The sequence below is a fragment of the Eublepharis macularius genome, chromosome 6 (genome assembly GCF_028583425.1).
Source record: "Eublepharis macularius isolate TG4126 chromosome 6, MPM_Emac_v1.0, whole genome shotgun sequence".
Lineage (NCBI taxonomy): Eukaryota > Metazoa > Chordata > Lepidosauria > Squamata > Eublepharidae > Eublepharis > Eublepharis macularius.
The window spans coordinates 8993856-9006764 of record NC_072795.1 but is presented as its reverse complement, the minus strand read 5'-3'; the positions used below and the strand labels follow the sequence as shown (position 1 = coordinate 9006764).

General features: G+C 43.3%; 1 protein-coding gene across 2 annotated transcripts in view; it reads right to left on the bottom strand.

Annotated features, from left to right (window-relative positions):
* Nucleotides 1-1164: 1164 nt before the first annotated feature.
* Nucleotides 1165-12909, bottom strand: part of LOC129332139 (cytochrome P450 2J5-like) — a 30478-nt gene continuing 18733 nt past the window's right edge. For both annotated transcript variants that reach the window (XM_054983004.1, XM_054983005.1), the window contains 3 exons: nt 12091-12278; nt 9484-9625; nt 1165-1950 (listed from right to left, as the gene is read on the bottom strand). In XM_054983004.1, the coding sequence (XP_054838979.1) occupies nt 1760-1950; nt 9484-9625; nt 12091-12278 (521 nt within the window). In that variant the 3' untranslated portion in view covers nt 1165-1759. The remainder of the gene's footprint in view (nt 1951-9483; nt 9626-12090; nt 12279-12909) is intronic.

Genomic DNA, 12909 nt, shown 5'->3' with positions numbered 1-12909 from the left:
TAATTCCCCCACTTTGCAAGGAGACATGATTAGGTAACAGATTTTTCATGAGCCATGGGAGGAAATCATACCGCTGCAGGAAAGAGTACAAACAAACTCTTGAAAGCAACTTAAAGACCAACTAGATTTCCTAGATGTGTGTCAAAGAGTCAAAGCTCCCTTAGTCAGATACGGGAAGTGGAAAAAGGAAAGATTTCTTATAATCCAGGCAGAGGGTGGGAGGGAAATTGAGGTTAAGAGTGTCAGGAAGCTAGCTATATTAAAAATTGTAATTAACTTCTTAGAAAATGGGTGAGAAGTACAGAGAATTAGCAGGAAGATTTATCAGTGGTGGTGACTGATCATGATGAACTCTGATCTTCTGAATCAAAGTAGAATTACCAGTTTAATTTTAGGTATAGTGGCATGAAAACCATTCACACACACACATATATACACACACTTATGTAAAATGTACTTCAATGATGAGATGGTGGAGGGTTGGCTCCAATGCTCTGCTGTGTCACTGTAAAGTCTTGTTTCCGTCTCACTTGCCAAAGTGGGCGAAGGTTGAACGAATTCCCCTTCTCTTTGGCTACCACTTGTGCTGATTTCTTGCCGTTGATTCTTCCTGATCCATCCCGAGTTGGGGAGGGGGCGTTGCAAACATGCTCTATTTTCCCCTTTTCTCACACACATGCTGGTAGACTAAGCTACCCTGGGGGCTGTCAGCTCTAGATGCGAACATTAAGAATGTCATTTGTGCATAAAAACATATGAGAGCAAATAAAATAGCAGCTATGTCATCACACTGGATCTGCTTATTTCTGGAGTGAACTTTGCAGCTTTTGTGTACAATTGATAAGGCGTTTGGTTACTTTTAACGTAAACCCAATGTGAAGTCAATTGACCCAACCGAGGATTTAAGTACGGGCATTTCCATACCACTTTAAAGAAAAATCAACTAAGGTGACATGGAATGATAGCTTTTGCCCACCTCAGTGTTCCTAGACTTTGTACATTTCATCAGCACTTTCTTACTTTCTTTCCTAATTTGAGTTATCATAATGATAGATTGATTGTTTTGATATTCCTGCTCAGTGTGTACATTTCCTTTTTTAGTAAAGTCATTTTCAAAATCAGACTTGCCATTTCTAAAAGAAAACAGAATGCACAAACAGCTGATAAAGGTTACCACAGAGTTTATTCACTGAAGAGGCACACGTTTTGTCTTTGAAAGGTGTATAGATATAATAAACCAATTTTAGTTTTGTGTATGATAAGCATTCTGTATTGAGATTTTCTGCACCTAAGCAAACCCTATTGCATATATTAGGAATAATAAATAATAATAACATTCAATTTATATACCGCCCTTCAGGATGAATTAACACCCACTCAAAGTGGTTTACAAAGTATGTTATTATTATCCCCCAAAACAAAACACCCTGTGAGGTGGGTGGGGCTGAGAGAGCTTGAAGTTGTGACTGACCCAAGGTCACCCAGCCAGCTTTAAGTGGAGGAGTGGGGAATCAAACCTGGTTCTCCAGATTAGAGTCCTGTGGCTCTTCACCACTACACCAAGCTGTTGAGATAATAAGCAAGCAATGAACATCAGCACAGAGCTGAATTCCTTCTCTAAACAGCTCCAATCAAATGGGGAAACTAGAGGGCAGCATGAATGGACTACAGCAAGGATCAGCAGAATGTTAGATGATGTGACAATGAATGAGAATCAAACGGATACAAATAAATACGCTTCTCTTTGGATTGTTGTGGCTTATGATCCATTACTGCGGGGAACAATACAGATCTTATACGGATGGGGAGGGGTAACCAATCGTACAACAGGCTTTTCGTTGATTCTTTTCACTCCTTCTGGTGGCCGAAAGGTGAATGACCTCAGCAGGTTGGTGAAGAAGATGAAGAGCTCGATCCTTGCCAGCTGCTCACCAATACACTCACGGGCCCCTGCCAAGAGATTAGGGAAATATTATGTTTACTCTACATACTCCTAATTGTATATTTCCCTGACCAATAGCTAGTTTCAATTTAGAGAAGAGAATGTGAGCTTATAAAGCCTATTTCCTCTTCTCAAAGTAGCTCCAGAACTATACCCTTTACTACAACCACCATTCTTTCCATAACCACTTTTGATCACTGGATCAGAACCACACTGTGGGCTGATTTGGGTCAGGGTCCTCCACTAACTGTTCCCGGACATGTTTGTTGTTCATTGTTCATGGGGGCCAGAACCCCCCCAACCCCCCCACTTAGCACCCCTTCCCCTCAAACCCACTTACCTGGCCCTTTAAAGATCCCTTTAAACTATCATCTGGCAGGGGGGGATTCCTCCATGATGCCTGCCAGCTGATAGTTTAAAGGGCCCAGTCCTGGCAAAAACAGCAGTGTCTGCTGGCAGCTACTTTGAGGGGTTACAAAAGTGACCTTCCCAATGTCCAACCCCACCAAATTTGCAGGGGACATAGTCCTCACTGTTTTCTGAAGACCCCCAAGTTTCAGAGAGATTGCCCCCAGGGAAAGGCATGATCCATGGGTCTCCACGTTGGCTGTCATTTTCTCTTCACAGTGGCAAAAATAGGACTCTCTGCTGGAAGTACTTTGAAGGGTTAAAGCCAGAAGGAAAGCCAGAAGGAGTTCAGAAAGAGTTCAGTCCCTCCCTGCCTCCGATTGCCAAGGGGATTGATTGCAGGTACCAGACTGGCGGGCTTGCTGAACAGCTGCCAAAGGCAATGAATGAGGCTTGCAAGGACCACCTGTTCGTTTAGGATGGGGCCTCAGGAACAGCTTGTTCAAGAACAGCAGATTAGGCTATTCGTGGTTTTTTTCTGTTCGTAATGCTGTTCATGCCCATGTCTAGTCCTGACATCTCCATGAGCTTTAGAATATAAAGCAAAGAACATTTCCTCTACAAATCTCTGCCCAGTTGTGCAGCAGCTACATAATGATGTACTCAGTATTTTTGAAAAACATGGCTGAGATTAGGATGGAGAATGATGAAAGTCCACCCAAATTTCCTTGCATGTGAAATACTAATCACTGCTAACTAGCTTACAGCACACTTCACACCTATAAGCAATAATGTGAAATATATATTCCAGCAATGCTACATATAACAAGAACCACAAAAGTAGATATAAAGAAAGATAGACAAAGGGAAAGAAGATGCTGAAGCAGTTGATTCTTTGGGATTTTACCCATTTTTTCTGCTAAACTCATGGAAGAATATTTCCTCCTGTTACTTGGCTGCAAAATGGAGAGGGGCATTGCTACATGAAAAGAGTGATCACTAGGGGTGTGCAAGGAAAAAACTTTCGGCTTTCTTGTTTCGGGATTACCCGAAACAAGATTCTCTACCGTTAAAGCCGAAAGCCGAAACAAGAATCTCTTTCGGGATTCGGGATTCGGGATTCTTTCGGCATTCTTTCGGCATTCTTTCGGGTTTTTTTTTTTGGGAAAATGCCTCCGTCTTTCAGGACGCCTGGAGGAGGCATTTTCCCACCTAATAAGCCCAAAATTGGTGGGGACCTTCCTCTAACCCTTCTCTAACAACCACCCAAGTTTCAGACAGATTGGACTTTGGGGGGCCATGTTATGGCCCCCAAAGCAGGTCCCCCCATCCTCCCATAAGAAAGCGAAGGAGCAGCATATTGTTAGCATGCTGCTGCTGATCTTTCTTCATTATTTCCTATGGGGAAAAAATGAAGAGGCAGGCTTCCTTTGCCAGGGGTGGCATTTTGCATGCAAAATGCCCCCCTACCCTCAGGGGCCCTTCTCCCACCCCTCCTCCCACCCCCCACCAAGGCTCAGCCTGCTCCCACTTGGAGGGGCCATTTCATGGCCTCCCCAAGTAGGTGCTCTAATCTCTACCACTGACAGCTGGGGGAGGCTTGTGTTGCCAGGGGTGGCATTTTGCATGCAAAATGCCCCCCAACCCTCTGGGGCCCTTCTCCCACCCCTCCTCCCACCCCCCACCAAGGCTCAGCCTGCTCCCACTTGGGGGGGCATTTCATGGCCTCCCCAAGTAGATGCTCTGCTCTCATCTCTACCACTGACAGCTGGGGGAGGCTTGTGTTGCCAGGGGTGGCATTTTGCATGCAAAATGCCCCCCAGCCCTCTGGGGCCCTTCTCCCACCCTTCCTCCCACCCCCCACCAAGGCTCAGACTGCTCCCACTTGGGGGGGCCATTTCATGGCCTCCCCAAGTAGGTCCTCTCAGCCCCTAAAGTCCACCCCTTACAGCCCCACACAAACCCAATTCCCCCCCCAGCTGCCACACACAGACCCAAATCCCCACATTAGCCCCTCACAGACCCAAATCCACCCCCACCTGCCCCACACCCATAACCCCAGGAACAGGCTGGCAAAGGCCAGCCCTCTCCCTTTGTTCCCTATGCTGGGAACTTCTAAACTCTCTTTCCCTGGGCAATTCTGCACAGCCCAGGGGTGCCACAATGGTGGGCACACTTCTGAGTGCCAGCTGGTCCCTGTGAAAGAGCACCTGAACCACAGACACCCTCCCTCAAATTCCCCCACCACCTACAGAGATGGCTGGCCAGCCAGCCCCATTGTTCCCTATGATGGGAACCAACTGCACAACAAAGAATAAAACAAGAACAACACAAAATAAAGTTTTAAAAAAATTATATTCTCCCTTCCAAAGTACAAGTAGGCAAAGCATTATGACACATTACACCAGCAGTCCCCCACACAGAAAAATTAAAACAAAACTCACTTAACATCAGAGAATCACAAAGCATGATTCCTGTCAAAAACACTTTATTTCTTGAACAGCTTTAGGTTACACAGCAGGGGGGAACACCAAAGGGCATGGCAGCACTATCTTACACAAAAATAACACAACTCGCTTCACATTAAAGAATCACCCCAAAAAATTGCTGTCAAAAGCACTTTATTTCTGTAACTGCTTTAGGAAGGCACCACAGAGCAGGAAAGCAGTGTACTACACAAAAATAACACAACTCACTTCACATCAGAGAATCACACAAACACAATTGTTGTCAAAAACGGTGAAGTGGGTTGTATTATTTTTTGCAGTACATTGCTATCATGCCCTGTTGTGCCCTCCTACTGTGTAACCTAAAGCTGTTCAAGAAATAAAGTGTTTTTGCCAGGAATTGTGTTTTGTGATTCTCTGATGTTAAGTGAGTTGTGTTATTTTTGTGTAAGATAGTGCTGCCATGCCCTTTGGTGTTCCCCCCTGCTGTGTAACCTAAAGCTGTTCAAGAAATAAAGTGTTTTTAACAGGAATTGTGCTTTGTGATTCTCTGATGTTAAGTGAGTTGTGTTATTTTTGTGTAAGATAGTGCTGCCATGCCCTTTGGTGTTCCCCCCTGCTGTGTAACCTAAAGCTGTTCAAGAAATAAAGTGTTTTTGACAGGAATCATGCTTTGTGATTCTCTGATGTTAAGTGAGTTTTGTTTTAATTTTTCTGTGTGGGGGACTGCTGGTGTAATGTGTCATAATGCTTTGCCTACTTGTACTTTGGAAGGGAGAATATAATTTTTTTAAAACTTTATTTTGTGTTGTTCTTGTTTTATTCTTTGTTGTGCAGTTGGTTCCCATCATAGGGAACAATGGGGCTGGCTGGCCAGCCATCTCTGTAGGTGGTGGGGGAATTTGAGGGAGGGTGTCTGTGGTTCAGGTGCTCTTTCACAGGGACCAGCTGGCACTCAGAAGTGTGCCCACCATTGTGGCACCCCTGGGCTGTGCAGAATTGCCCAGGGAAAGAGAGTTTAGAAGTTCCCAGCATAGGGAACAAAGGGAGAGGGCTGGCCTTTGCCAGCCTGTTCCTGGGGTTATGGGTGTGGGGCAGGTGGGGGTGGATTTGGGTCTGTGAGGGGCTAATGTGGGGATTTGGGTCTGTGTGTGGCAGCTGGGGGGGAATTGGGTTTGTGTGGGGCTGTAAGGGGTGGACTTTAGGGGCTGAGAGGACCTACTTGGGGAGGCCATGAAATGGCCCCCCCAAGTGGGAGCAGTCTGAGCCTTGGTGGGGGGTGGGAGGAAGGGTGGGAGAAGGGCCCCAGAGGGCTGGGGGGCATTTTGCATGCAAAATGCCACCCCTGGCAACACAAGCCTCCCCCAGCTGTCAGTGGTAGAGATGAGAGCAGAGCACCTACTTGGGGAGGCCATGAAATGCCCCCCCAAGTGGGAGCAGGCTGAGCCTTGGTGGGGGGTGGGAGGAGGGGTGGGAGAAGGGCCCCAGAGGGTTGGGGGGCATTTTGCATGCAAAATGCCGCCCCTGGCAACACAAGCCTCCCCCAGCTGTCAGTGGTAGAGATTAGAGCACCTACTTGGGGAGGCCATGAAATGGCCCCCCCAAGTGGGAGCAGGCTGAGCCTTGGTGGGGGGTGGGAGGAGGGGTGGGAGAAGGGCCCCTGAGGGCTGGGGGGCATTTTGCATGCAAAATGCCACCCCTGGCAAAGGAAGCCTGCCTCTTCATTTTTTCCCCATAGGAAATAATGAAGAAAGATCAGCAGCAGCATGCTAACAATATGCTGCTCCTTCGCTTTCTTATGGGAGGATGGGGGGACCTGCTTTGGGGGGCCATAACATGGCCCCCCAAAGTCCAATCTGTCTGAAACTTGGGTGGTTGTTAGAGAAGGGTTAGAGGAAGGTCCCCACCAATTTTGGGCTTATTCGGTGGGAAAATGCCTCCTCCAGACGTCCTGGAAGACGGAGGCATTTTCCCATAGAAAAGCCGAAAGAAAGCCGAAAGAATCCCGAAACGTTTCGGCTTTTTTCTTTCGGCTACCCGAAACGTTTCGGCATTCCCCGAAACGTTTCGGCATTCCCCGAAAGAAGCCGAAACACTTTTGTTTCGGCATTCTTTCGGCATTCTGAATGCCGAAACGCACATCCCTAGTGATCACCATAGTAGAACACAGGATTTTCATTATACCCCTGATACCTCCAGCTTTGGAATCTGAGGTCGAATGGCCAAGGAAGATTTCTGCCTAAAATATTGACGGCTTGCCAGCAGAATAAGCATTACTAATCCTTTTGGCCAGACTTTATAATGCCTCTATCACATTATATAAAATTTATTATTTATTTTATATGCTTCATTCATATCCCTCCTTTATCCCCAATGGGGACTCAAAGCAGCTTAATGCATTCTCCTTTCCTCCATTTCATCCCCAAAACAGCTGTGTAAGCTCTCTCTCTCTCTCTGTGTTATGTGCCATCAAGTTGCTTCTGACTTACGGCGACACTATAAATGAAAGACCTCCAAAATGTCCTATTATCAATAGCCTTGCTCAGATCTTGCCAACTGATGGATGCCTTCCTCTAATCCTACTGCCTTTTTCTTTCCCTAGTATTATTATCTTTTCCAGCGAGTCTTGCATTCTCATGACCAAAGTACAATAGGCTCAAACTTGTCATTTTAGCTTCTAGGGAGAATTCAGGCTTGATTTGATCTAGAACCCACTTTGAGTCTCAGTGAGAAAGGCGGACTACAAACAAACAAACAAAACTGTCCTCTGAACTACATTTCAAATGAATCAATTTTCTTTCTGTCAGCTTTCTTCAGTGTCCAACTCTCACATCCATAAATGGTAAGGGGAATACTATAGTTTGGATTATGTCCCCCAAAGATACATCCTTATCTTTAAGGATCTTGTTTAGTTCCCTTCACAGCTGCTCTTCCAAGTTTCAGTCTCCTTTCAATTTCTTGGGTGCAGTCTCCTTTTTGCTTGAGGAGTGAGCCAAGGAATAGAAAATCTTTATTTCAATTTCTTCATTGTCAACCTTAAAACAGTGTAATTCCTCAGTAGTCTTTTGTCTTCTTGATTTTCATCTGTAATCCTGCATTGGCACTTCCAGTAATCATTTAAAGTCTTCACTATTTTCTGACAGTAATGTATTGTCATCTACATCTTTCAAATTGTTAACGTTGCTGCCACCAATTTTCTTTCCACCTTCTTCTAAATCTAAGCCAATTGTTTCCCTGTATTCTGTCCTGACAGTAGTCTGTTGTCTAGAGTACAAACTGCACATCAAAACAATCTGATATTGCTACACACCCATTTCTTTTAACACCATGCATAGCTTTTCATAATTTACATATTCAAAACCTTTGCTGAAATCTATAAAACACGCTGATTTTCTTCTGAAAGTCACTGGTATACTCCATTAGCCATCATAAATTTCCACTGTGATCTCTAGTGTCTCGTCCTATTCTGAATCCAGCTTGAACATCTGGCATTTCTTGTTCCATTATGGTAAGAGTCTTTGCTGTAGAATTTTGAGCATGACTTTGTGTGGGAAATTATTGCAATGGTCCGGTAGTTGATGCACTCTGCGGCATTCCTTTTTTGGAAGTGGAATGAAGGTTGAGCATTTCCAGTATGTAGGTCATTGTTTTGTTTTCTATATTTGTTGACAGATTCTTCTTAAGATTTTGATGGACTCTGTTTCTGTAGCTTGAAATAGCTGTATTGGTATGCCATCTGCTCCTGATGATTTATTTCTCCCAATTGCTTTGAGAGCAGCTCTCACTTCATTTTCTAAGATTTCAAGTTCTTCCTCAAAAGATTCTTCTTTGAAGTAATCTGTCAGCCTTTCATCTCTTTTGTATAGTTCTTCAGCATTCCTTTATTTTGTCCTGATCAGATATTGTATTTCCATGTTGATCTTTCAGCATCCCTATCTGTGGTTTGAATTTTCTTTTGATTTCCTGGATTTTGTGGAATGGACCTCTTTTTCTTGTTGTCCTCTTCTATTTCTTTGCACGGGTTATTATAGTGGATCTCTCTGTCTCTCTGTGCAAGTTGTTGAAAAGCTGCATTTAGAATTCTGATTCTATTTCTGTCTCCTTTTAGTTTTGCTTCTCATCTATCTTTATCAATGTTTAAAAAGTTCATCTGTCATCCATCTAGATCTCTTCTCTTTTGGGTACAGGAACTGTCTTTGCACATTCTTCCTTGATAGTACCTCTGGTTTCAGCCCACAAATGTAACTCAAAATACAATTCTGTTCTTTACATGGCCTTTAAATTCTTTAGGAATGTAATTTAGATTATATTTTGGCATTATGATTCTTTTAGTGCTTTTCTTCAGCTTTATTCTAATTTTTGAGGTAGGTTAGGCTAAATGTGTGGGACTGACCCACCTAAACCCAACAAGCTTCCATGATAAGAGCGGGAATTCAAACCTAGGTCCCCAAGATCTTAATCTGACACTCTAACCTCTACAACTCTACGAAGAGAAGAGAAGAGAAGAGAAGAGAAGAGAAGAGAAGAGAAGAGAAGAGAAGAGACTCTCATTATCTCCAACTTGACGTCACTTGCCTTTACCTTTCATCCACACATAAAATATATGGTATTGACAGGAAGGCTTCATATTTTATGAAAGGTGGATCAGAGACTCTTATTATCTAATGAACACTTCTCCAAAACTATACTAAATACAGTAATATTTTTATATTAATAGCAAGCACTAGTTTGGACTTCTACATATACCTGCTCCGAAGGGAAGAAATTCTTTTCTCTCCACAAAACTTCCATTCTTATCCAAAAAATGGTTTGGGTTGAACTCTTGAGGGGTTTCCCAATGCTTGGGATCAAAAAGAATGGAGCGAACATCTGGAATTACAGTGGCCCCCTGAAAGGAATAAACTGTTGGTTTGGAAGATATCCAGTATATCATATATTTTATTATTTATTTTTTCTTTTAATTTACAATATTTATAGTCCACTTTTCCTCACTGAGACTCAAGACAGATAACGTAGTGTGAGTCAGTACAGTTAATTTCAAATATATTTCAATAAACAGCAAAACGGTATATAAATGCAAATTTGGAAAGCATTCAAACTAGTAGGAATCTAATACAGAGTTGAAGAAATGCAGAACAAAGCATAAGCAGTTCTAAGACTAACCTATTAAACAACCTATCAACTATCCAGTTGTATCACAGCAGTAGACAGTACACAGAAGTAAAGTCTAGTGGTGTGCAGCTCAGATTGGGCATCCAGTTAAAAATTCTGAATTTTACCCAATTTGGTAAAATTTAGTATTACCAGACTTAAAAGGGAATACCGAATCAGATGCAGTATTACTGAATTTATGTTTACCATATCTATTTCGTAAAATTAAATAAACTTTGGAAACTGCAGCTGGGCTGTTCCTTGCTGTTCCTTTGCTAAGGAACAGAAACACTGAGGGAGACTACATCTGATGCCCAAAATGTGTTCTTCACGTGTCAGTTTCCCACAAATTTCCATGGGAAGCGTAATCAGAAAGAATGGCCGCTTAATGTGATTCTCCACTGGGGAGAAGAGTGATGGACGGTATTCGCTCTTTCTCTCCCGAAAATTCTCTCTGTTCAGGTATTCCTCTGGGAGTTCAAGGGCAGGGGAGGCATGTAACAGGAGGCAGGAAATCTGGGGCAGCTTTTTGAAAGAGAGAGAGAAAATCTGTTATGCAATTTTCCACTGCGAAGAAGATGGTGCTGTTGAAGTTGAGGACTATATTGAGGAGGGCTGCCCAGTTAGCCAGCAGCCAGCCCCACCCACATGTCTGCTTCCCCATGTGGTGGTGGTGCTCAGTGCTCCCTCCTCCTCCCACCCCAGTCAGGAGGGTTTACAGCAGCCTCAGCCACCAGCTCCTGCTCAGGGACCAAGTGAATGCTGTACACACTCTGCCACCTACCTAGACTGAGAGCTGAAGCATAGTATGCTTGGCATCCTCTGGGCACCCCCTGAATGCTCTACAAGGAGGGAGCACACTGCTGGTGGCCAGAGGGAGCAGAACGTGATGGTGGCAGCCAGAGTGAGCAAAGCAGACTAGCTCCAGCCCTTGGTCCTAGGAAGATAGCAGAGCATCCACAGTGTTCATTTGGTCCACGTTCTACTTAGTACAAAGTTGTATTAAGCAGAAAGTTGTATTAAGTACAAAGTTGTATTAAGTACAAAGTTGTATTAAGAAGAAACTTGATTTGAACTTAAATTGCCTTGCGAGTTCTATTCCTGATTTGACCTATAGAACTAACACAGATGGGTTATAAAAGTGGCAGTCAATATGGGCAAAGAGAGATTTTATTAAACAATAACAATTATAGTGATGTCAATGAAGAGATTAAAAATGCTGTAGAATAGTACAGTTGCTAATATGTAAAGGATGAAGGGACAAGAGAAAGAAATGTTGCTGTGTGAATTCTAGACTCCCAGAGCTGTTTGGAGAATATGGAAAGTTTACTGGAAGCACAGGCTGCATGGAAATTGGGAAACTGGAGTGACTGAAAAATGGAAGTAAAAGGCATGCTCCTGCTAGCTCCTGATAATATCCGAGCTGTACTTTTCTGCACTACCTGGAATCTCAAAGTTGGCTTTGCATTACAGTACTCAAGTCTTCTTGATGTTAATGAATCCAGCTAGCCAGATCAGCTGTGTAAAGGTAGGGGGCCATCTTCTGGGCTAGACTGAGTTTGTAGAAGACATTTTCTTGCAACTGCATTAACTTACTGTTTTAGCGCAGCTCTGGATCCAGTATAACCCCAGGGCTCTTTACAGAGTCTGCATGGATCAACTGTACCCCATTAAAAGACAGAAGTACAATGTCCTTTGGTATTATTGCCTTCCCAACCAGCAGCACTTCCATCTTGCCTGTGTTCAGTTTCAATTTGTTCACTTCCGGCCAACTGACTACAGCGGTCAGGCAGTGACTTAAAACCTCTACAGCCTTAGATAGTTCATTGTTTGCATTGTTCTTTAATTTTTATTGAAATGTTTTCTAGAGAGCTGCTGTTCCACAGTGGTTATGTGGTTCAGCTGCAAATCAGCACTTTACTGGTTTGAATCCCATTACTGCCATGAACTCAGCAGGTGGCCTTGGGCCAGCCCCTCCTCTCATCCCCAGCTCCCCAGCTGTATTGTGGGGACAATAATAACACTAACTTGTTCACTGCTTTGGGTGGGGCACTAATCTGTCTAGAAGAGCAGTATATAAGAGCAGTTATTATTAGATATCTTCTGCTTTATGATTGTTTATATCGTGTAATCAACCTTGAGCCTCCACAAGAAAGGCAAATTATAAACAAAGCAAATAAGTAAATAACATTTTCCTGTTACCTTACGGATGAAAAATCCCATAATGTTTGCATCCTTTGAACATTGTCTGGGAAATCCAACCAATAAGACATATTTGAAACGCTGGATCTCATGAATCACAGCACTGGTATAGGGTAGTTTCTTCCAGTCTTGATAGGAGAATAATTGAGAGGAACTCAAAAAGTCATCTATCTCCTTCTGGACTTTTTCTAAAGGAAATTAATCCAAAGCTTTATTTGGGACGCTGCACTGGAAAAGTCCTGAGAAACATATTGCAAATGGAATTATTCCACATCATTTCTTTAAAGAAGCCTGGCTGTCGGCTCAGCTATGAGGACCAGGTGAGAAATCCTAGCAGTAGACATGGGCATGAAACGGGAAAAAAACAAAATGAGAAGTTCGTGTTTCATCATGTTTCACAAATCACAAACCACGAATTTTCATAAAATTGACCTGTTTCATGAAACAATTCATTAGTTTTGTGATTCATCAAAACCAGGGGCATTTCAACTCCTGGACTTTTTCTAAGGGAAATTAACCCAAAGCTTTATTTTGGACACTTCACTGAGAAAGCATTGAGAGACTTGTATTGCAAATGAAATGATTCTGCATCATTCCTTTAAAAAGCCTCACCTCACCTATGAGACCTAAGTGAAGGATCTCAGCAGTGCCATCCTAAGCAAAATTGCACCCTTCAGATGCCATTTAAGACAATGGCCTTAGATGAGCATCGTCTGAGAATAGCAGTGCTAAGGCATACTCCGCTTAGTTCATGATAATAATCAGTTGCAGCGTTTTGCGCTAACTGGATTCTCTGAGTTGACTTCGATGGGATAACTT